Source organism: Anas platyrhynchos, chromosome 14 (genome assembly GCF_047663525.1).
Source record: "Anas platyrhynchos isolate ZD024472 breed Pekin duck chromosome 14, IASCAAS_PekinDuck_T2T, whole genome shotgun sequence".
NCBI lineage: Eukaryota > Metazoa > Chordata > Aves > Anseriformes > Anatidae > Anas > Anas platyrhynchos.
Window position 1 is genome coordinate 19,234,472 of NC_092600.1, and position 26,188 is coordinate 19,260,659.

General features: G+C 35.2%; 1 protein-coding gene across 13 annotated transcripts in view; it reads left to right on the forward strand.

Annotated features, from left to right (window-relative positions):
• GABRB2 (gamma-aminobutyric acid type A receptor subunit beta2) overlaps positions 1-26,188 on the forward strand; it is a 181,839-nt gene that overhangs the window by 143,911 nt on the left and 11,740 nt on the right. For 11 of the 13 annotated variants that reach the window (XM_021271980.4, XM_013098833.5, XM_072023197.1 and 8 more), the window contains 3 exons: positions 7,744-7,881; positions 9,151-9,303; positions 10,543-10,787. In XM_021271980.4, coding sequence (XP_021127655.2) covers positions 7,744-7,881; positions 9,151-9,303; positions 10,543-10,787 — 536 coding nt within the window. The remainder of the gene's footprint in view (positions 1-7,743; positions 7,882-9,150; positions 9,304-10,542; positions 10,788-26,188) is intronic. The other 2 variants (XM_072023198.1, XM_072023199.1) reach the window with 1 other exon arrangement.

Consider the following 26,188-nt stretch of genomic DNA (forward strand, 5'->3'; position numbering starts at 1 on the left):
CTAGAGGAAAACTGAATAAAAGTTAACAGTGTGTGTCAAAATATACTTTCAGAGAAAAGTTCCTTTAAGGTTTGGCATTATCTTTTCTCAGTCACATCAACTTCATGAAATAAGTACATCCTCAAGCTATGTGTGGAGTTCCTACTCACAAGAGAAGTGAATGTTAACTTTTATACAATTTTGTTAACTCACCCTCCTGAAATGTGAAATGCAGTGAAGTCATCTTGGTGTGGTGCCTGGCAACATCAAGGTCAACCACAGAGTGGCAGAGAATACAAGATAAAGCAGGATAGTACTTGTAGGGAAGGATTTCACACAGTTTTGTGTCACATAAAAGACAAAACTTTAAAATGGACTAGAGTAAGTGAACAGTTCCAGTGACCATGAGGAAGGGACATTGCTTCTGCTGTGAATTTTACAGAAGTCATCCACTGAACAAAGAGTTTGGGGCCCTTCAGGGTTACAGCTTCTGTGTCACTTAAATGAATAGAGATGAAGATTTTTCTCCTCCTTTGGCCTTGTCCTATCTCCTGTAAAAACAATTCCACTTCCTGATACCTTGTGCATACCTATCCACAACCATTAGCATCTAGTTACCCACCAAGTAACTTCTCTTTGTATACTGCATGTACAACCTGGAGGCTTGGGGTGTCAAAATAATTTATTCTCACCTCTTTCAGTATCCTAGGAAAGTAGTTGCAAAACCTTTGCTGTCTTTTCTGATATAGGTGTCACAACAGAGTTCCCTACAGAAAAGTCCTCTGAGCCTTGAGGTGCACAGTTCCCGCTGAAATATTTTGAGAAGGCAGCAATGTGATTTCCCATACCAGCCAGCCTGTGTGAAGGTCGTGTAGGAATGTTCCAGGTCTCTGGCATTTCTGAGGAAATACTGATGAAGTTCTAACAAGATCAGTGTATATAATTAACATTCCCATAAACTTCATTCACACAGTACTGTATAAATAGTTGTCCACAGTAAGGGTACATGTAATCCTTGAAAAAGCTTTTAGAAGACAGAGAACTTATTCAGACAGTAAACTATATTAAGAAAAAGTTCCAAAATCTGTGTGTAAACTAGAAAACTATAGAAAACTACTAAAAGAAAACTAATTTTTGCAAGCTCAATTAAGTGTTCCAAACCAACCTTAATTATGTGTGTGTAAATACAGCTTGTTTTTTTTGTTGTTTGTTTGTTTGTTTTTTCCAAAATTCTGATGAAGTCTAGCTGTTATCAGTAAGTTTTTAAGATATTCAATGTCTGAAAAAGGGAGCAATGTTTCTATGCTTTCATAACAAAATCTTTATTTAGAAAGTTTTGGTTACTATGATGCACTGAATACCTGCATGTAAGGGTAGAATAATATTCAAGAACATTGCCTTGCACATCACTGCAAGCTAATATATCTTAATGAATAAATTGAACAAATGGCACAGGCACCAGACAGCAGGGCTTTCTTCTACAAATTACATTTTTCTCCTTGCAGCCTTGGATTTTTTTGTATAGCTATGAAATAATTAAGCAAAGTGAAGTATTAATGCAGTTTTATAACTAGTATGTTAAGGTTGCCAGATGTTGTTCAAATTTTCTCTCTTTTTTAATGTACATTGGTGTTCAAATTGTAGGCTGATAATGGGTTGTGGGGAACTTGGATATCAAAACCAAATGTTGTAAGGTATTTAAAATGAGCTTATGTAGATGATGCTTTACTGTTTCATTTATTTTGATATACTCAGCTTTTTATTTTCAGTTTTGAAAAGGCTAAATCTCAAATCAGATTTATTGATTGGAAAATTCCAACATACACAGTATTTCACTGATGTCTTCTCTTAAATCAGAAAATTTGGAGATTTATTTACCTCTTAGAAAACAATATTCAATGTCTGAACCCTTTCATCTCTTCTGGAACGTATACAATTTTTGTACACAGATTTTCCAAGGCATATATTTGAAATTAATGTGGCCAATCAAAGTAAAAACGTAGATATCAGAACAAATATGAGGATGAATACAGGTTGTAATGATGGCATTGGTGTAAATGTAGGTATTTGTTTTTCTCATTTGATCTGTGTGCATAGTAAGGGGTAGGAGGAGAATATTTGTTATTTTTACCCACCCAGTGTCGATGAACATTTTATTACCGGAGTCTTCTTCCTGAAAACATAGCCTCCTAGTCAGGTGCAGAAGACAATTACTAATAGTTGTTTTTGAACATAGAAGCAATCTTGAGTTTTGTCCATAAAGCTCGGGTTTTTATCAACCTTCTAAACTATTTCTTTGAGATACAACTGAGAAATTGAGTATATATTTGCATCAAAATCCAAAAAGATGTTCCCTCCACACCCAACCCGGATCCTAAATATTGTGCCAAAAGATAACAGTACTTTGTTAATGTAATTAAAAAGTACAAATTGAATCTTCAGTTGCATGTGTGTCATTTAAAAACACATGAGACTTCATATGTGATTCTTTGAATTCAGTTGAAGAGATTACCCATGCGAAATCTATTCAATTTTTAGTTATTTTGCAAGTATGTCCTTCTGTTAATGACAAAGGTATTTCCTCAAATGTATGAGGTAGATTCTGTCAATTTTTTTCCTCAGTTAAATTCATGCATAGCGTAGGATACTTGACAAGTGAAGACTAAGCAGATTAAGGCTGACTAGGTTCAAGATAGTGGAATGCCTTCAAATGGCTTCAGTTGAGGAAATGTACCATCAACAGAAGAAGGAGGGCAAGAAAATAGTGTAGGACCAGAAATCATGGTATTTATTGCCTTGGAGATTTGTGGCTTCCTTTCACTCATTTAAAACAGCTATGACTAACTTTTTTTCTTGGGTGATTTTGCCCCCAGTATGCTCAATCAGTTTATCCAATTGTTGTGTGCTTGTTATGTAGAAAAAATAATACAGACCTTTTTAAAGGAACTGTAAAGTTGTAGTATTGGTTTTTTGTTTGTTTTTTTGTTTGTTTGTTTGTTTGTTTTTAATACAGTACTTGTTTAATTATTCAGTCCCTTAGAGAATAAGTTAATAAAACACTGCACAAATCCAGTGAAAGTATTACAGTTGAACAGAACTACTGTCCATTTGCTTCATGATGGCCTATGAGTCCATAGATTTTTGTATATTGCAAAGATGCTGTCATTTTTCAAAAAAATAGTGTTTATAATACAGCTGTATTATTCTCCACAACATGTGTGCTGTTCTTCTTGTAAAAGGTTGCTTTATAATAGTATTTCTTTTCAGATCCTGCTGCTTAGTTTTTATGTGTTTGGTGGTGGTGACCAAAAGTCAAATATGCTAGGTCATCAGAAAGATTGTGCAATGTCAGCTTTTACCAAACCTCTAGACCTGCTGGGCAAAAATCTCATTGGAGTGGCCAAGTAGTCCTACATCATGCTTCAGCGCTGATAAATCATGCCTAGAACAATTGATAGAAGATCTAACTAGAGGGACACTTGGACATTTTCTCTGATGAACTTGAACAGAGTTAGGATTAAGATAGCTCCCAACAGCATCCTTTTGGCTTATTGTTAATGCTGAAGTGGTTTTCCTTAGTTTGGACATGATGCAGAATGAAAGCTTTCATTCCCCAACGATATTCTAAACCTGCTCAGACAATTTTCTGATGGTTCAGAACAGAATGACATTAATTCACAGCCTTGGAATCCTCTCTACATTTTGGCTGTATTTACACTGTTTTTCATGTTTGTCATTATTTTTTTCCCTAAAACAACAAATATCTTATCTCTAGTCTCCATGTGCTACAGTAGCATTACTATGTGGGCTACGTGAATTTCCATACAGAGTGCACACTGCTCGTTAGTAGTGTACATGTATCTTTATATGTCAATAATATAGCCCTGCTGTCATGTACAAACAAAAGCACTGTGAGGCAATGAATCCCTCTAATCAATCCAATTTAGATAAATTGGCATTTTTTAACAATGTGTGGTGTTTCTGATAACTCTCTTGTGTTTAAATAATCTCATGCTCAGCTAGTAATATTACAGCTTTCATTTGAGGTTGTCTGCATTTAAAGGGCTTATAAATTTTATTTCTGATAAAAAGACTGATCTTTTATTAATTTTTTTGTACTTTCTGTATGAAGAGGTTTTTATTCTTCATGCCTCTAGTTTGTTTTCCTTCTACAAGGAATGACAGATGATAAAGCACTGAAGTACAGGCAATGATAAATACCCTGTCCCTGTTAATGGGAGTTGAGAATGCTTTGCTTCTCTCAGGATTGGTGCCATATTTCCAGGGCAATGTATTGATTTGGTTGACTGCCGATGTGTGATGCATGACAGAAATGAGAAATTGAACATTTTGAATGTGAAGTAAATCATGCTGCTGATGATATATAAATGATTTAGGAAAAAGCAATCAATCAGATTCTCTGTCCTGGTTGCAGTGCTACATACAATTTAATATACGGTAAAACAGTAGCTCTTTTGCAATCAAAATCAAATAGTAGTGTGTTTGTTTGTTTACTAAAATCAGATTATTGCAAAAAATACTTGCAGAACTTTGTTTTTAGTATGCTTTACTTTCTGCATTACTGATATTTAAGCTGTTGCAGAGCAGTGCTCACACAGAGCTGAGGACATTTTAGATCCTCATGCTGCCCTGCCAGCAAGGAGACGGGGGGTTCACCAGGAGCTGGGAAGGGGCAGGACCAGGACAGGGCAGGACCCAGGGTGCCCACAGGGACATCCCGTACCATGCAGCATCATGAGGGGAGAGTAAAACTGGGGAGGCTGGTCAGAGGGGCTGCTGCTGCTTAGGGAAGGGATGGTCATCAGTCAGCAGGTGATGAGAAACTGTATTGTGCATCACTTGCTTTGTAAATGTTGTTACTATTATTATTAAAGGTTTTCAAGCTGTATGTTTCACAGATTGGATTCATTGGTTGAAGAAACTAATTCCTCGTTACTTAACATGTTAAATACTTAGAAGGGCCTCAGTATTTCAGGACATTTTGTATGGGAAGAGACTTAAAGTACTGTACTCTTCCATCCTTCCATCTTCAACCACCTTTTGCTGGATTTAGTCTGTTGAGGAAAAATAACAAGGTTAACTGAAGAAATGAGAGATAGGAAGGGAGGCACTCATGTAATTATGCAGTTTCAGAAAATAATAATTATGCAAATTACTTTATTTCCTCATGAGAACAAATTCTCCTGGGTAAATCTGAAATTTGACTTTTTTTTTTTTTTTTTAATAGTTTAACTGATGCTATAGAACAGTTCTAACAAGAGGCTTGGCTGAACAAAGAATGTCTTGCATAGTCATCAGAAGTAGTTGTGCTAAAATTATTCTTATCTCTAGATACTGCAACTCGTGGTCAACAGGCTACAATTTTATGGTGTAAATTTCTACATGAGCTAAATCAAAACTGGTAGGTTCTGATGATTAAAAGTGAAAGCTTGAACGTGTGTTTTATCACAAAGTATGTAAGAAGCATCAGTACAATTGTGTAATCAAAGCTACTGCTCATTTGATTACAAAGGTTAGACCCACTGACAGATAGCATTAATCTTGGCTTCTTTTCAGATCTCTCATGTTTTAGACTATGAACAGGTAATATGCATTAAATGTAAAAATTGACATCTATGAGATTCTTCATTTCACAAAAATTCAGTATAGAGGAATTTAGGTGATTTACTTGATGGCAATGTCCAAACAGAAGAGGGAAGCTAAATATTATGTGAGGCTATTAGTCCAAATTATGTTAATTTTTTCCCTTGCTTTTCCTCTTGATAACGCAAAAGAGAAAGTACGACTGGCAACAAACTGGTAACTATTGATGTAAGCTCTTTGATGATGTGAATTCAAACTCTGTTTCTTAAGGAATCTGAATACATCAAAAGGCATAGCATGTTTTTCATTGTGTGTGTTTTTGTTTGTTTGTTTGCTTGTTTCTTTTTCTCCCTGTACAAGCTTATTTGGAAGATATGGGTCTCTTCTTTTCTTTGGTTTATGTTGTCAGTCAGAGTGAGTCTTTTTTTTTTTTTTTTTTTTTTTTTTGATAAAAAGCAAGGTTAAGAAAGAACATATTTCACAAAGAGATGAAAAAATCTATTATCATTAGTTTTGCTGTTAATATCAGCAATTCTGAAAGAAGAGCAGGTTCCATCCTGAATTCTTGATGTCAACCATATGTTCAAAATCTGTCCTATATAAGTAAGATGGCTCTGGTTGCTGAATTTAGTTTTCATTTTTCTGCCATCAAACTTATTTAGGTTTTCATGATACTAGCATCATGAAAAATAGGAGTCACACACACAAAACTGGAATTGCCATCAAAATGCTGTAAGAACATGACTACCAAAATACTTTAAAACTTTAATACTGTATGTCGAATAGATTTTTATGGTTGTTTCAGTGTTTTCATGTATTATGTGGTTCATATCTTCAAACTTGCTAGTTTTCTGCTACTGCTGTACACCTGGTTTATACTAGGTTTATCAAAAATTAATGATGCATGGTACCAGTTTTTATAAATTCTGGGTTATCACAAAATATATATTACTTGCATTATTACTTGGAATCAAATCACATTTGAGCACTCTTGAATGTCATTCAGTGTTGTTCTGTTTTTTGTCTGTGGGCAAGATCAAACTCAAATACATGTATATATAATATTGTGAGTTTCCCACAAGGTAATAGTCATTATTTGCTCATAACTGTTTCTTTATATTTTCAATTTTCAATAGCAAAAATCTTTAATAAGTTACAAACATTTGAGAGGGTCTTATTTCCTATTTTTGTTGCAGATTTATTTCTGTTCTCCACTGGTCAGTTTTCTACACCAATAGAGTATTTAGGTTAGCTCAACAGCTGCTAGGAGAACCCAGATTCAGATTTCATGCATATGTTCTATGACTGTGAGAACACTAATGCTGTTTTCTTTTTTCCTATCTTTTTATTTGTTTGGTTGTTTGGTTTTTTGTTTGTTTGTTTTGATGTTGTTGTTTGTTTTAGCTATGCAGAGTGTGATGTCTTTTGAATCTGTTAGTGTTGCTTTTTGTGGGTGCCACACCAAATGTGACTGTCTTTTCTTGCATTCAAGCCTCTTTTGGAAGAAGGAGTGGCCTTGTTTTATAAGTAAATCTAAATGGGTTTGAACCAGAGTTTTTCATTTTCATCCAAAAAAAAAAAAAATTAAATTAAATAACAGATGAGGTTATAAACCACACTGTGTCCAGAGCAAACGTCATAAGACATTGTATGCTGAACTTCTCTCTTAACCATGTTCCTCTCACTGTCCTCTTTCCTACGTTGACCAGGTTGCACAAAACAAGTACATCTCTTCTGTACCTCTCTTGGTGGCCTGGCTACATTTTGGTTACCATTGCTGATGTTTTGGCTCAGGTGTTGCAATTGCAGTAAAGCCACACTGTTTTCTTCAGCCTTGGGATCAGCTGCTACCTTGAGCTGTTGAATGTGCAGTTGCTATCCATAGATAGGATGTATGTAATTGTAATTTCCTATTAAAGGTTTGCTTTATGAATATATCAGTATTAAATATATATATGTGTGTGTGTGTGTGTATATACACACCTGGAATTGCCATTTGAAATGATATTTAGAATTACCTGTGTCTGTCTGTGTACTTATTTATTTTATCACTAGTGCTTTAGAAATATATTTGAAAGTATTTTATGAATGAATTCTTTTGACTGTTCTCCATGATGTGGGAAGTGATGTGTATCTTAACTCTTTGCTCCTGTTTTATAGATGGCTATACAACAGATGACATTGAATTTTATTGGCGAGGGGGTGATAATGCAGTCACAGGAGTGACAAAGATCGAACTGCCACAGTTCTCCATTGTAGACTACAAGCTTATCACCAAGAATGTTGTTTTCTCTACAGGTTTGTGGAGGGGAAGCTACAGGGGGAATTCACTGGAAAGACTTTTAAAAATGAGCAAGTTCTCAATATGTAGTTCAGGATCTGAACAAAAATTTTAGAAATTGAAGTAAATTAAGGCAGCAACTGAATTTTTAAAAAATAAAGTAGTTGTTATTACAGCTTCCACAGTGTATCAGTCATTAACATATGATGGAGATACAATAGCCTGTCTTGTTATAGCTCAGTCAAATAAGTCTTTTTCTGTTTTTCTATGAAAATTGACTAAGCCACCTTGGTGCCCTACCTCCAACTAGATATAGCCCAGCTTGCAGAAACCTTTCTCTGACTGTTTCTAGATGTTCTTTGTGCCAAGTGGTATTAGGTTAATTATTTTGTCTTCACTGTAAAATCTTTCATGTCCTCCTTCCACAGGACTATAGTTTAGCCTATGCTAGCTAACATATGACTTTTGGAAGGCTGAAAATATTTTGTATGACAAGAAGTGGAAAATAAGATTGGAATTCTCGAACAAACAACTAAAACATTTCAAAGACATATTAAATCATTCAAGGGAAACAAGACTTGGGCTATTGGTATTTATGTACTCTACCTACTTGAGAAAGCTGCTAGGTATGTTCAAAATAAAATTAGGAGAAAACAAACAAACAAACAAACAAACAAAAAAAAAAACACTTTTTAGATATGGACAGAAATCATCTTGGGAAGGAGTATAGAAGGACTGTGCATTCCAAATTCTTCAAAACCAGGGATATGGACAGAAATCATCTTGGGAAGGAGTATAGAAGGACTGTGCATTCCAAATTCTTCAAAACCGGGGAGAGCAGTACTTGAATACATAGTGATCTGTAGGTACCCATTTCAACAAGTGTTTCATATACTTTTTTTTTTCTGATGTCCAGTGACAAAGGGGAAGTGAAGTATTGCGTTGTTTGGATAGAAGGTTAGAACAAAGGTTACCCTGAAGGAGGCATGCTGCAACTTGTCAATGAAGAAGCATTTTTATGCTTTAATTCTGTGAAGTATGTTTTGGATGTCGATTCCTGAATATTATAATTACCATCAGGAAAGAACCTAGCAGCATCCTTGTTACCCTTAAAATAAAAGATTATTTAATCACAATTCTTGCTAGAAATTCTACAGCTTATTATCCTGGATCTTTCAACCCTGTGTGTACTCTATGTTGCATGAAGCAATAAAACCAGAATGACAGGAAAGTGTTTTCAGGTTTTGTGCAAGTAAATTATGGCCATACCAAATATTCTCTTTTAGGTGCCTACCCAAGGCTGTCTCTCAGCTTTAAACTTAAGAGAAACATAGGTTACTTCATTCTACAGACCTACATGCCTTCTATTCTGATCACTATCCTGTCCTGGGTTTCCTTCTGGATTAATTATGATGCTTCAGCTGCAAGAGTTGCTTTAGGTAGGCATTTTTACACATCTCATGTAGTGTGCACTAACTGAATTCTTTTTCTTGCTTGTGACTTAGTGGATAGTGCATGATTTGAAAAATAAATCTCAGATCTTTTTATGTCTGTCTTGTAAGCTTTGTATATTTTGAATCAGCATTTAAATCATCCCAATTTAAATAAAAATTAAAGTGATTTCATGTCTGAATTAGCTAACTGTATAATCATTGTAACCAGAATTAGCCTAATTGTCTCAATGTTTTCTGTTGTTGTTTTACTGCTTGTTCTCCAAAGAGAATGCATTTCATTTGGTTTTGCTCATGGCAGTCCAGAATATACATTCAGCACCATATTATGGAATACAAATTGCTTTTCCTTTTGGGTATGAATTAAATAAAGTTTTACTGAGGTTTTATAGGTAACTTCTCTGAAGTTGAAGCTCATTAATTTTTTTTTCCTTACTGTTACCTTGCATTCTAAAAGTAAAACCATTTGCCTAATTAATTTGTTGAGAACTCATATCTCATCAGTAATCCCGTGTCCTTGTTTATACTGTGCCCCTCATCAGAGGATCCAAGCATGTTACAAAAATAAATGAGTATCTACTGTCAAATTTTGTATAAATCAGACTGATTTCTGCATGGTCCTCAATCAGATAAGTAAGTAAATCACCACAAAAGACAACTGAGAATTTGACATTTAAAATTTATATAACATTTATTTTTTCCAGGCCTTTCTTCATTTTGTAGTAAGAATTTAAGTCTGCAGACAGCATGAAAATGCTGGAGGAAGGCAAGATACAATGACTCTAGGCTGGTAATTTATAACAGATTGTTAGAGAAGATTGTGGTTTAGCTGGTTAAAAGCATGCTTGTTGAATACAACTACTGTTTCTTTCTTTGATTACAATTAGTTATGTGTGTAATTTTCTTTGCTGTGCAGGATAAGGAAGGAATATGAACAGAAGTTGCTTGTTAGCAGAAAAAAAAAAAAAAAAAGCATCTAGAAGCACCTAGATTTTTTTCAGCACTATCACTTGAATATTATGAACTAAAATGTTAGAAAATTAAAAATGAATTCAATCAGACTTCTCCTTTCTTTTTCTTTTTTTTTTTTCTTCTTTTTCTTTTTCTTTTTCTTTTTCTTTTTCTTTTTCTTTTTCTTTTTCTTTTTCTTTTTCTTTTTCTTTTTCTTTTTCTTTTTCTTTTTCTTTTTCTTTTTCTTTTTCTTTTTCTTTTTCTTTTTTTTTTCAGGAATCACAACTGTACTCACAATGACAACAATTAACACCCATCTTCGAGAGACTCTTCCCAAAATTCCATATGTGAAAGCCATTGACATGTATCTCATGGGATGTTTTGTCTTCGTTTTCATGGCTCTGTTGGAGTATGCTTTGGTCAACTACATCTTCTTTGGCAGGGGACCTCAGCGTCAGAAGAAAGCAGCAGAAAAAGCTGCCAGTGCCAACAATGAGAAGTTGCGAATGGATGTCAATAAGGTATCTTACAATAAGCTGACTTTCAGGTCTGCAAGATAGAGCTTTAAAATGTTATTTCTGATACAAAATGAATGCAGCAGAATTATTATGATTTTGCCTTAGCTTTCTGTAGAGCAGCATATTTAGCCACTTCACCAGTGAATGCTGCCCTCTAGCCTGGAAAATTGAATGATTTTTTTTTCTAAGGCATGCACTCAGATAAACTTTACTGTGAGTTGTTTTCTCAGCGGGGTTGTAGACTTAAATATATCTAATCTGTTTGCAAAGGAACAAATCCAAAATGATGGCTATATTTGATATTCTAGTAAGAGCTGTATGGAACATTTGAAAGAAAAATTAAATTTAACCTATTTCAATAAATCTTTCAAATGACCTAGATAGTAAGTGTTTGTTACAGAAGTGTTTAAAGCTTGGAAAGTTTGCATATTTTCAACATATAATGGCCCAGAATGTTGTTGACTAAAGAAGAAACTGCTCAGAAATAAGGCATCAACTTACTGTGTACTTAATTCTGAATCTGAAAATAGTACCCTGGGGAGGGAGAATTGAAGGCAGAAAAGACATTTGCCAAGATGTACACTTTTGGAAAAAGTATCCATTATGCTTTATGAAAATGGAGCACTTGTCATAAAGCACTTGTCATTTTTCACTGTGACCATTTTTGATGAGTTTCACGCAGTGGCAAATCTGGGCTGAATACTAAAATGTACTCAGTGTGAAATGTATAAACTTTCACACAGATGCAAAATTAGAAAGTTAAATAAAGTTATATACTCCCTCCTTTTTTTCTTTTTTTCTTTTGGTATGGAAAGCTTCTTGTATTCATAATTCAGCATGATACTCGAAGAGAGGTTAAAAAAAAATCTAAATCAGAAAGAAAAGGAAAAAGAAAAAAAATATATTTGTGAGTGGAAACAAAAGTTTCATACAGCTCTAGTGGTGGAATTTCTCATGTTTGTTCAGGATTTCTGTGCTGTCATAGAGTGCCCATGGACAGAAGATGGAACTGCAAAAACTCACATATCTGTAATATTAAACAGTTACAGTTTTAAAGCCTATGGTGTACATAGTTTTATAGTATTTTAAGATGCAGGATTACATTTTCATGGCTGAGATCTCACTCATTCAATAATTTATTTTTTTCTTTTAATTTGAGAGAGACATGTTTTAATGAATGAGGGCAAATATATAATGAAGAGGTTAGTTTTGATGGTATGATACCATAGATTGCTCATTTTACTCATTTTACTGCTCATTTTACTTCTGCAGTGTTCATGATTACTATTTAAATCCAAAATAAATTCTCTTTCTATTGGTTATTTTTCAGTAATGTATAAAATAATAAAAAGTATTTCATTTTTTTATAGCCTTTTATTCATTTTTCAACTTTATTTTTTAATAATCAGGTTCCCTTTAAATAATGAAAGCCATTAACTAAGAAACTATAGATAACATAGATAATTTTCTGAGTCTCTGTCTGCATCTACCTAAGGCCTTTCATGTGGAAATTTAAGATTCTTAGATATCTGCATGTCTTCCAAGCCCCTCTACTATTTTGCTTGTGAGATTCTCTATATACTTAATCATACAATAGAGCTATCATATTTGATATCATATTGATATTCTCTCATATAATAGAGTATCAAAGTCTATTGGCAAATCACTAATCATGAACTAGAATTTGAAAGCACTAACTAGTCCTTTTGAATGTCTGTTGCAGAAATTCATTAGCTCACAGCATTAACATGGAGTACATTGGGGAAAACTTTACAGTACTTCCATTTTTGAAATCGAGCCTTTAGCTTTACCAGGCCAGTGCAGTTCATAATCTGTGGCAGTTCTGCTCTGGGATCCCAATCACACCTTGATCTGATGATCAAGTTTGCAATCCCTTAAGCAACAGACAGAGAACCAAATAGGAGAGGAAAAAAGAACAGTAATTTGAGAACTTTGTCCTGCTGCACATAGAGAGCTTTGGGGAGGAGGAGAGGAGCTGACAGTTGCTCTTTCTGTCTGATCATCAACAAGAAAAAAGGTTTGTATTTAATGGACCTAGTTATTTTCTTCCTGAAAGGGGGACAGATATTGTATAATATTTTATTATATTGTGCAATATTTTCATGCACAAGAACCAGAAGCGTGTCTTAACGAGCCTTAATGAGCACTCTGTGTCTAATTAGGATCCAACATTGAAGGACTATGAACTACAAGAATTCTTTTGTGATATTACTAGATTCCTCAAATATCAGTACATGGAATATTATGAAATTATGCTTGTGTCTTTGGATACAACATGAGGAAAAAAATAATAGCAGTAGCAATAAACCTTGAAATGATGAGGATGAACACTTCTATACAGCTCTGTTACTGCATATAGACATTGTAAATAAGGCAGGTGAATAGTTATTGGAACTGCTGCTTGCAGTGCAGCATCTTTGTTTATACAGTATACATCAGCAAATCTATAATAAATTTCTTCATCTTCTAACAACAATTCTTGTAACAGCATCTTAGAATTTGTCTGAATAGCAAACACTGGTCATAAGAGAAGTGTCCATTAGTTCTTCCACCCACAAATACTTGCAAAATCATGGGCACCAGTTAATACCTATGCCCTTTATGCTGTTAAATTCTCTGGTATAGAAAGGTTCTAGGACAGGTAAAGGCACTGGTAGCTTCTCATTTTTTTGTTCAGTGTTATTCAGAAGATACCACGGAGTCTACAAACTAGCAGAGGAGCAAAACAGAGTCTGCTCTTCCATGTCTGAGGTATCAGCTAAATCCCAAGTAATCCCTTGGAGATTTGGTGACTCAGAAAGAGAATGCCATATTTTTTCTATATGAGCACACACCATCAGACTGGCTTCAGAGCTTCTCCTGGGCTATTCCAGATGGAACTGTAGACAAATATTTCTTTAAATTTTAGATTGAATGTCATATGCCAAATGTGGTGAGTTTGGTTTTGTGGGTTTCTTTTGGTGGTGTTTTTTGGTTTATTTTGTTTGTTTGTTTGTTTTTGGTTGGTTGTGGGTTTATTGTTGTTGTTTTGAAATGTCATGTAATAGAAGATTGTGAATTTATATACTCTTTTACTTTCAAAGATTGGCTCTGATTGGGATATGGAGAGGAAAAGCAGAGAAGAGATTAGAGCTATATCTTGGTTTTCTTCTTGCATTCTAAAATGTGAATAATAAAATCATGGATAAATTCAAAGGACATAAAGTCAAGGGAGACTCATGCTCCCTAGATATGCTATCACAGACTCATTAAATCTCACATGCTCAGTTTTCTTTGCCATGACTTCATGTTGAAATGACTGTGTGTGTAATCATTCCACTCTTGAAACTTCTAGAGCTGTTTTCAGCAGTTTATTCCTTTAGTCTAACTCTCATCATCTTTTGCCTTTGTCAAGGCTAATTGTTCTCTCTGTAAACAGTCACATTCCTTACAGGTAAATTATCTTACATTGTCTTTCTTCTTACTCTAGACATCCTTCCATTGTTGGAGATGGCATTTCTCCTCACATCTCTTTTCCAAGCATGTCCTCATATCTTCCCTTATTTCTTCAATGCCTTTATTATCTCTATAGTCTCTGATTTAGGAATCTTTTCTGTTCTGAAGTGCATAATACTGCAAACACACATGGAAGGGTGGATAAACAGGGAGTGTGGCATTTCTGCTGTTGAAGATATAATGTGTTGTGAACTATGGTATATATATATACTCTATCCCATTAACTACTTTATTTTATTCTGTGATACTTTATTCACAAATTTTATTCTATGGACTTTTTTATTTTTTATAGGAATGTTGACAGGAGTCTGTATTCTTTTGATCCTCTGTAGTCACATTTTGTGCCAACTTTTCTTTAGGCTCAGTGCACTAATCTGTTTCATTCTCTCGTGGTTCTTTCCCATGATTAACAGATACATATATACATATTGGGGTTGGGGGTGGGGGGGGTAAATTATAACCTCTGGCTTCATAAATGTAATTCATTTGACTATTCCTGTGGGCAATTGTACACACACCCGTGTCTTATTTTACCCTCAGTTTTTAAGATCATGTGTCAAAGGCTTCAGTGAATTCCATAACTTCCATCTGTTAAACAAATAACTGTGATACAGCCCTCCTAGTTTTCTCCTTTATAAAGCCTGATTTCATCTTCAAGATGATTAGCCTAGCCAGGATCTCAGTGTAAACTTGGTACAATAGCCATTTTAATATAACTAATTTCTTTTCTTGTAGTTCAAACTTCTTGGTGCGTTTTCTCAGTACTGATTTATTCCCCAGAAATTTCTTCAGGTATCCAATAGCCAAATTAGTTTTTCATTAATTTTGGTGTTTTCTCTTGCATTGTTGATTCACTAATTTTAGCTTGGTTGTTTCCATCCCGGAACTGTGGTTTGAATGGGCTTGGTGATCACTGTGATGTGTCCATTGCATCTTCTCTTTGTGTTGCATGAGATTTACAGTTTGACTGCCTGTCAGGTTTCCAGTATATTTTCCTGTGTTATTAAATTCCCATTCAACCTGCTACTTATTGTTATGTCTTTTGGATTTATTGCTGTTTTCTCCACAGTTGCTCATTTAATTCAGATTACTAAATATATTACCTTCTCTGGAGGTGTAAGGAAGGTGAAAATGTTTTTCAATATCAGTGATATTTGTATATTTGTTATTCTAGATAAATCAGAAAACATTCACTACAGCTATCTAGTATTTTAATGGAAATCAGAACTGTCATCTTAAAGAACAACATGGTAAACATACTGGGCTGAATGAAAGGCTGATTTATGGCCTCTTCCTCTGTAAAGAAGCACTTCTTGGGTAGTACCAGCTGTACATTTGAAAAGGGGTGATTACAATGGAAAAGCAGCTGTATGCCGTCCTCTTCTAAAACAACAGACTGGAACAGTGTCAGGCAGCAGAGAAATGGTGCTGGCTGTGAGTATTGGTATCAGTTCCTTCATCAAGACTCTTGTAAAAAGAAAGGCTACAGATCCATCTCCACATAGAACATCTTGTCGGTATTTTTTTGGACATGTGTGTGTTTTCCTTACTAGATATTAACTAGAAACAGGACAGAGTATTTGAATTTGTTGGTTTTGTTGTTTTGTTTTGTTGGTTTTTTTTTGGCTGGTTGTTTTTGGTTGTTTGTTTGGTTGGTTGGTTGGTTTGGTTTGTTTGGTAGGTTGGTTTCTTTTTTTTTTCTTAATTTAGATATATAACCTAATAGAATCACAGAATCACAAAATCACAGAATTTCTAGGTTGGAAGAGACCTCAAGATCATTGAGTCCAACCTCTAATCTAACACTAACAAGTCCTCCACTAAACCATATCCCTAAGCTCTACATCTAAAGGTCTTTTAAAGACTTCCAGGGATGGTGACTCCACCACTTCCCTGGGCAGCCTGTTCCAATATCTAACAACCCTTTTGGTAAAGTTCTTCCTAACATCTAACCTAAAACTCCCCTGGCGCAACTTTAGCCCATTTCCCCTCGTCCTGTCACCAGGCATGTGGGAGAACAGGCCATCCCCCACCTACAGCTACAGCCTCCTTTAAGGTATCTGTAGAGAGCAATAAGGTCACCCCTGAGCCTCCTCTTCTCCAGGCTGAACAAGCCCAGCTCCCTCAGCTGCTCCTCGTAGGACTTGTTCTCCAGACCCGTAGCCTTTCTCTGGACTCGCTTGAGCACCTCGATGTTCTTCTTGTAGCGAGGGGCCCAAAACTGAACACAGTACTCGAGGTGCGGCCTCACCAGAGCCGAGTACAGGGGGACATCCACTTCCCTAGCCCTGCTGGCCACACTGTTTCTTATACAAGCCAGGATGTTGTTGGCCTTCTTGGCCACCTGAGCACACTGCTGGCTCATATTCAGCCGACTATCAACCAATACTCCCAGGTCCTTCTCTGCCAGGCAGCTTTCCAACCACTCATCTCCCAGTCTGTAGCTCTGCTTGGGGTTGTTGCGTCCCAGGTGCAGGACCTGACACTTGGCCTTGTTGAACTTCATACAGTTGACCTCAGCCCATTGGTCCAGCCTATCCAGATCCTCCTGCAGAGCCTTGCTACCCCCGAGCAGATCAACACCCGCACCTAACTTGGTGTCATCTGCAAACTTCCTGAGGGTATACTAAATGCCCTCGTCCAGATCATCAATGAAGATATTAAAGAGGACCGGCCCCAGCACCGAGCCCTGGGGAACGCCACTAGTGACCAGCCTCCAGCTGGATTTGACTCCATTTACCACGACTCTTTGGGCCCGGCTATCCAGCCAGTTTCCAACCCAACGAAGCGTGCACCAGTCCAAGCCAAGAGCAGCCAGTTTCTTGAGGAGAATGCTGTGGGAAACGGTGTCAAAAGCCTTGCTGAAGTCAAGGTAGACCACATCCACAGCCTTTCCCTCATCCACCCAGCGCGTCACTTTGTCATAGAAGGAGATCAGACTCGTCAAGCAGGACCTGCCTTTCATAAACCCATGCTGACTGGGCCTGATCGCCTGCTTGCCCTGCAAGTGCTGCGTGATGACTCTCAAGAGCATCTGCTCCATGAGCTTCCCTGGTACTGAGGTCATACTGACAGGCCTGTAGTTTCCCGGGTCTACCCTCCGGCCCTTCTTGTAGATGGGCGTCATGTTTGCTAGCTGCCAGTCGACTGGGACATCCCCAGGACTGCTGATAAATGATGGATAGTGGCTTGTCCAGCTCCTCTGCTGGTTCTCTCAGTGCCCTTGGGTGGATCCCATCTGGCCCCATTGACTTGTGCACATCCAAGTGCTGTAGCAGGTCGCCAAACAGTTCTTCGCGCATAGTGAGGACCACCTCCTGCTCCCTATCCCCTTAATAGATGTGTTATCATAAGATGTGTTAACATTAGGTGCATTTTGCCTTTCATTTCTAGTCCTATGCTTACCATTTGTGTGTGTTATACAGGCTGTGTTTGAATTATTACAAAATCATATTTATTCTGTACAGTTAGGTCAGCTATGTTTAGAAAAATTAAGTGGCTATTGTAAATTAACATTTCTTATATAAAATTTATTTATTATGTTGATTCAAAGTAATTTGATTTGCATTCATAGAAACGTTCTGCATAATGTAGATAGATCACAATGTTCACACTACAGTAATAATTGAAACCTTGAAGTTACCAACCTAGCTTGAAGCAAAGAGAAGCTGCAAGTGTATAGGCTATATACCTGAAGTATGTGATGACATAAGTCATGTAAATAAAACTCTACCTCTGATGTTGCAATCACATGATTGTTTTTGTAAGCTTTAATAAAGAAATTTCCCTCTGGAAAAAAAAGGAGGGGGGGGAGAGGGGGAGTATGTCAGCATATTGTGCAACACTTCATTAAACTGTTCATATTTTTTTAGTGTCTTTTTAAATAAATGTCCCTGACATAAAATCATAGAAATATAGGTTCTGATATTGCTAGCCTCTACAAGTTTAAATAAGCTGTGGAGGTATTTGTTTGCTTGTGTTTTTTTCTGGACACAAAGACTTTCTTAAGAATATACTGCATGTATTTTTGAAACTATGAGTAATTCTTTACTCAGTAGTCTCTTACGTAAGGTATTCAAAGTCAGTATGCCTGAGAGTTGCAGTGTGTTGCTGTTAACACAATGCCAAGTCACGACCAACAGAAATTGTCAGACTAATTTTCAGACCTTTTTCTATCAGAAATTTGAGTACCATGTAGAGAACATGGAACTTAAATATGATAATGAGATTAAACTGGATATTAATAGATTTGAATAACAATAGAAATGTTCTCTACAAGAATGAATGTGGGGCTTAGGCAGCTAAGAAGATTTAAGCAAATATAGGTATCTTGGCAATTCATTGCCCTCCTGACCCACTGTTTTATATCCAAATTAGCACACAGTTGCTAAAGGAGATGGCAAGAACAAAGCAAATAAAAGCCTAACCTGCCCCTCAGCTGCACTTAACATGGTAACTTTCTTTCCCTTCATTTTGTGTCAACTGCTAATTGAGTTTTTCCTTACACCTCCTTGACCAAGGAAGAGTTAGACAAAGTTTAACCAGAAAACTTGTCCTTAGGTCTTTCATTTTCAAAGGACTCCACTGTATTATCAGAGTTTAAGACAAACAAAAGTATGCAATAACCTGTTTTGTAAGTGATCACACCTAATTCTTACACCTATGGAGTTGGGCAGGTTGGGAGTAGATGGTCTCTGGCCATTGTATGGTCTAGGACATGCATCCTTCTTCTCCGAGTGCCCATTATTAGATTGACTGGCATGGTATGGGCTGTTCTAACCCAAAGACAGAACACTCTGTTTCATTGTGTCTGCAGTGCCACCCATTACAGTAGCATGCTTTGTAATGGCATAGAGTGAGCTCAGGTACTGCTGTGCCACCTTAGCTTTTCTCTCATGACATCATGACTGCTTCCTAGCTTTCTTTACCAATGAATAAATGGAAGAGTCTGCTTTTTTTTCTTTCTATTTTTTTTTTTTACTGCCACATCTATACATATGTCTTTTTTTTTTTTTTTTTTTTTTAAAAAAAAGGGGTAGAATTAGAGGAATGACTGCATTAATGTCAGCCAGTGAGAATGCACAGATATATACATATGGGCCTTTACAGGCTAACTTGTGATAGCTTTTGGTACACTGCAAATGCACAAGGTCAGTCTCCTCAGTTTTCGGACTGTGGTGTAAAGATGCATTAACAGAGCCCAAGCCTGAGATAATATATCCTGCTCCAAAGCAACATTCATTAGTTTAGCCTTGGCTAATGCTTTTATTTCCACTCTGATTTTTCTCTGATATTTCCATTCTGGCATCCCTGCATCCTTTTCAGTTCATGGAAATACATATATTTGTTCATTTCTCTCTGAAAATATTGTGTAAATGCATGTCTGATGAGGAGGAAGAACTATTTAATTGTTGTTTATTACATACAACTATGCCTTATACCAAAAGCAGGAGAGATGCTTCTAGTCTTTGTGAGCATAGGGGAAAAAAAAAAAAAAAAAAAAAAAGAATTTTAAGATCCCTATGTACAACATAGGGATCTTAAATCATTAACTCACTTAATGAATTCTACATGATATTAAAACACCATAGCAACATAAAGCTCTTAAAATTTCAGTTTAAAATCTTATATCCGCTCTGTTCTGTATCACTTGAGATAGTTCTGCCACTGTCCAGATTTCAGTGGTAGTTTTCTTCTTCCTTTTTTCTCCAAGGAGAGTTTTTCTTTTGTTTGAAGGACACATAAAACTGCATGAGGACTGATTCTTGAGCCAGGGACAGAGGGACTTACACTGAAGTTTATTGAATGACATGGAGCAAAAGTAGGCAGGGATTATAAAAGCTCAGCGTTTCTCCTCAATTTACATTCTTGCGTTTTCCCTACACCTCCTTGACCTCCATGAATTACTGCAAACAAAACAACCAGCAATGCAGAGTGCTCAGCCAGCCTCTGCATGTGCTGTTGAAACAGGGGGGTATGATAGGAGTGAAATTTGAGGCAGTTCCAGTTTTAGCCTGCAGCACTTTGCAGAAGCAGTCAGAAGGTGATTTATTTCCGTGAACTGTAGTGATATTCAACATGACATCTGAATAAAGGTCAAGTCGACTGCATGAGGGTTTCTTTCTGCAGCTGCACTCCTTTGAATGCCATGTTTAATTAATATAAGAACAGTGCCTGTACAATCCGTTTGTTGAAAGCATATTATTCCCTTTGCTTATGTAGCTCATCTACAAACCTGCCATCCACCAGTGACCCTGAATTAAATACACTTTTGGTTAAGAAAAAAAAAAAAAAAAGAATCTATTAATACAATTTATATTATTATTTCAGATTGCAGGTGAATAAAAGCATTGCTTCACAAAAACAAACAAGCAAAAAAAAAATATATATATATATAGTGAAGTAGAAGAAATGTACTAAACTACAATCTATAAGAGATGTCTGGCTAGTTAATCTGGGGAATTGTTTTCCCAAAGCAGATCAGTTCTGAAGAGTTTCACAAGGTTTAATTGAATGGCCCTGAGTCAGTCAATTCCTATTTAAAAAAAATAAAAATTCATAACTCATTATAAAGATTGTACTAAATGCTGTATGCTAGGGGATGTTACCTGGTTGTGTTGATGAATCTTGAGATCACTGGATTGTATGTACACTAAGTGGTAAAAATATTACTGTAATGTAGGAAGTGTCTGTCAAACCCTGCTACCTTTGCTTTATTTATACTGACTGGAATGATCATCTCTTTAGTTTCTTTTAGCAAACAACAATTTGTTGTTGTCTAGTTTAGGGGAAATCAATTTCATGCTAAAATCTAAATTCAGAATCTAAAATTCATATCAGAATTGTTTATAAATAGAATGATATAATCCTGAACTAGTAAGAAAGATAGATATTTAAAATGCCTCTTCTGTACTTTTTGCCCATTTGTAGTCAATCTGTAACTGTTAATTATGATGCCTTACCTTTTATTATTACACTTTATTTTTATTATTACACTTTAAGCTGCATGATCAACAATATATAAAAAATATATATATTTGTGGTAGAACACATCTTAAAGATTTTTTTTCCCAATATTTCAAAAACACATCTTCCTCAAAAGTAGCGTGTTTTTTTCAACAGTGGAAATGTTCTAATTCCTTTGGGGAGAAACCATCCAGTCACCCTGCCACAAAGACACTGCATGCCTTACATGAAGATCAAGACAGAGCAAGGTTAATGAGCAGAATAGCCCATGCAACCTAGAAATAACATGCTGAACACTAGTCATAGCAAAATATTACTCATGTAGTATATGAACAGGGCATGCATACAGACCTATGCAAATTATTATATTTCTTTATAAATATTATTTTTAAAGGGTGCTAGGGAGTGTATTGCATATGTGTATGTTAAATTTAAAAAAAGAGTAATTCTGGGCTACGAAGACCTACAGTTTTCTGTAAATGCAATTTGCTACTCATTCATTGGGTACTAGCTGCTTTCTCAGAATCCTGCATATGGAGAAAGATAGACATGGGGTATTATTTTCTTTATCTAACTCAGGAAAAGGTTTAGGAGACTGGTAAGACTGTGCGTAAAGTTAAAATATATATCTGTATGTATATATACAAATGTGTATATATATATGAATATATCTTTCGTACTCTTTAGACACTAGGTTTAAAAATCACTCCGTAATGATGCAAGATACTAAAACATAGAACTGTGTGTATATATAGAGAGAGATTTTATTATTTTTTTCTGTATGTCTCCATTGCTCTTTTTAGAGGTGTGAGAGACTGAAATTTAGTTTTCTTCCCCAACCAAAAAATTTAAGTCTTCTCCCTGAACTTAATGCATTTTACAGAAAACCTTGCTTACTTATTCTTGCTTTTATCCTCAAAATGAACTCAGCTTTCTGTTAATTTAGCTGTCAGAAATTTAACACTTTGGGGCTGGCTTGAGGGACGTAACAGTAAAGGTCACACAGCCTAAAGCAGCATGATTATTTTAGGGTAATGTTTTCTGGCTTTTTTTTTTTTTTTTACTATTTATTTGACTATTCAAAGGTTTCTGCAGGTAACTTTAAAAGAAAGTCTTTTGAAACTGAAGATTTTAGCTTACTTTCTGCTAGATGGTATTCTAGGGTTTTATGCTTCAAAAAGATATAGTAATTTGGGATAGGAAAAGTGTCTTTACATAAGTTTCAATTGTTACATGAGGGTTTTACTAAAATACATGATAATATGTCTGGAGGAGAAGATCTAAAGCCAGTTCTATGTAGTTATCATTAGAAGAGGGTTTCTGTGGGGAGGAGAATTCTTCAACTTATATTTCTATATTTCTTCTTCCTTTTCATATGTATGTGTATGAGGCATATATCATTTGCAACATAAAAATACATCTAGATTTGGTCTCCAAACACTGGGGGGGGGGGGGAGGGGGGGAGGGGAGGGTGTCATTTTTTCTTCATTTTAAATGTTTTCTGAAATTTTCCTACAATTCAAATGTGTATATTTTGTATGTGTATATATGTTACTATAAAACTATAACATTTTTAATTAATCAAACTCAAGACAATTTTAATATATAAGCACAAAAGAACACTAAAATGACAGGAAGAAGACTAATTAATTTTGTTTGTTTTCTCTAAGATTAATTCATACACAAAAACAAATTAAGTACAATACAAAATTTGCAAAGGTGCATAATATTGCTATATAATTTGCATGATACACAATATTGGTATGTAGTGAATATACAGAAATTTACCTAGAAACAAATCTGAAATGACTAAGCATTTCTTGTCAACAAAGTTTTTTTCATTCTTGTCACTCATTTCTAAATGAGTGACAAAACATTAGATTCTCCCCAAAACATCAGACTATCAGCATGCAAGTGAATCATGCAGGAATATTCTAATTCTGTCAACAAATTCAGATTTTCTGATTATTTTAAGTACTGTTCTTTTTAATATTGTCAGAACCAGTCCTCTGAGCCTTGCAAAATCTATAGCTGTTAAACTGGCAGTGTTTCAGGCTTCTATATCAGCCCTGAACATGATTATAAGTACATTTCTAGATTTTTTTAATTTGAAAATATAGTGTCAAAAATTGGAAATTCATCTTCATTTTCCCCACAGTGAAAATGTGACACTGTTTTTTTCCATAAAAAATCTCAGGAATTTCCTGAGTCAAATTCACCACAATTGAATTTCTCTCTACTGTTTTGTCTGACATTTGTCACTGCTCCTGAAATCTTTCCTTGTATGTTCTACTGCCTTTGACCATGTCACTTTTTGAGCTGAGCCCATGAATCATGGTGGTGTTCTTCTACAAAATCACAAGCCTAAGTCTGTAGGCAAATGGATGGAAGTTTCAGGAGAATGAAACATTGGTAGACTGCCATACAGCCCACTGACCTTTATGACAAATGCATGTGTCGTGCTTTCCATGTTGTATTTGACTTTAAGCAAGAAAAGTAGCATCTATGAATTTTATAAAAGTCTGTTCTAGAAAAGCTACTTTATCAACCCTATTTTTACTGCCCAGTTCATATATCAGAACCATAATTATATTCAAATTATACCTTTGAAATTTTGCCAGTTAAAATGATAATCAAATGTTTCATGTATTTTTCATCTTTCATGAAGCTTTTCTACATATATCGAAGAAATTTTACTGTGTTTCTGTAGTAGATTTCTGGTGCTAGCTCTATATATTCTAGCTAGTTAAAGTATATTTTGCAAGACAGCATAATAGGAAACGTGGTTTATGGGCATAGAGGAAATGGAAACTACTACAGAAAGAAAATGCTCGAATGCTCTTGCAGGTTTGTTTTTCATTTACAGGATCTTGAAGAGAGTTAAATGCATACATGTAACTTTGATGACACTTTAACAAACAATTTATATTGTTAGAGAAGCATTAATAAGAATGAGAGCTGCCTAATTCCTTGTTTCTTGGTGAAAAGGTATGACTTTCATTAATCAGTACTCCAGGAGATTTCTATTCTAAATATCCTACCTTTGCTTCCTTCTTAATGTTTCAGTAGTAAAGAAATATGGTTGAAAATTGAAGCTGAAATTTCAAAAAGTCCAGTTCTACTTAAATCACTTTCTTTATGTTTATTTCTGGTTCAAGATTAATTTTCTTCCATTTTAGTGTTTATAGCGTTGGCCTTGTAGAAATACATGCTCTCAGGTGGTTCAGAGAGATTCATTTTTAATTTTTGCAACTTTTATCCTAGAGATTTTTTTACACTTTACTGTAGAAGAATTGTGGTTTTATTTGATTGTTTTTTGTTTGTTTGTTTTGTTTTGTTTTGTTTGTTTGTTTGTTTGTGTGTGGAAAGGTTCAATTTTTAAAATGCAGTCACTTACTCAAGACATTGATCTGAATGATTGTTTTGCAGTCTAAAGGACAAAAAAAGAAATCTGTACCTAAAGCTTCCAGAAGAGAGGGCAACTACCTTTAAATATCATCAATACAAACTTTATTCAAATGAAAAAAACTTACCAGCTAGAATTCATCATAACTAGTATTTAGATCCACCATTGTAACATATTCTTGTAGACTAAAATAAAGCATTGCATATACACAGAAGAAGGAAACAATTTGCGGCTTTGGATTAAAAGTGACAGTCTCATTCACAGGTCAGGAAATCACTTGAAAGCATGACTTAACCTAAGTATGTGTTTAAGTCCCATTAAATTAATGTATCCACTTAAAGAAAGTCACAAGCTCCATTCCTGATTTACATACTTGTTTACTATTTATGGTATACTATATTTTCTATACTGGAATGGAAATTTTATGTGCAAGATCAAGACCTTAAGTAATTTATTCCTTCCACTTTATATTAGAGATTGCATTGTACTGAATTATCTTGGTCAAAGGTGAGATGGAAGAAGATGCATTTCTGTATTTCTGTATATATTTCTGTAGATTACAGTGTACTTTACATCTTTCTTTCTTGATTGGCTAAGGTGCTTTAGCCCACTTTATTCAAGGAAAAGAAAAAAAAAAGCAGAACAGAATTTTTATATTTTTTTTTCATAATATTTCACAAGATGTTGGTGTAAGCTTCAGGCCTCAGGACAGAAATAAGGGCAATTTTCCTGTTTCTCCCTATGTTCCCCCTGGTTTTGTATATTTAGCTTGCTGGATTTTGGTTCAGAATGTTAGATTCCATGCAGTAGTTTGCACAAGTTCCTATGAAACGATTTTTATTCCGGTTTCAAGTCAAAGATAGTTCACCCTTTTTAATATTATTTAAGCACTTATTCTAGAATGTCTTAAGTATGGAATCTTGTATGTAAGTAATAGATGCCAAAAGAATGCATATGTTTTCAACCATTACTCCAGAGTTCAACAATGCTTAACGACTAATTTACCGATGTGTTACTAATGATAATGATCAAGAAATCACATATGTTGCAGGGTAAAAATAGATGCTTAGAAGCTGAATTACAAGGAATTAGAAAAGTGTTTAAAGCTCTGTGTCCAGATCTCACATTTTTTTCTGATTTTTTTTCTTTATTTCTTATTGGCTTGCCTTTTTTTTTTTTCTTCGATTTTTAGGCTTTGAGAAGCTCAAGACCCAAAAGAAAATCACAACTGAATTTGGAGAGATTTCTGGATTTTCTGATCTGAAATGAAATAAAATAATCCAAAATTATAAGTCAACTTATTTTTATTGTCCTCTAACTGCATACTTTACAGCCTGACTCATGTCTTAGGTGTATAACACAAACTGAGTCAAAGTATCCTAATGTGGTTTCATAAACAGTTACTACAATGCTGGCAATGATTTTCATCTTATACAGACAATGGAAATACAGTGTTAGTTACGTTCTTAGGGCATTGTTTTACATATAGATGTTTTAAAATATTAGGCATTTGTGC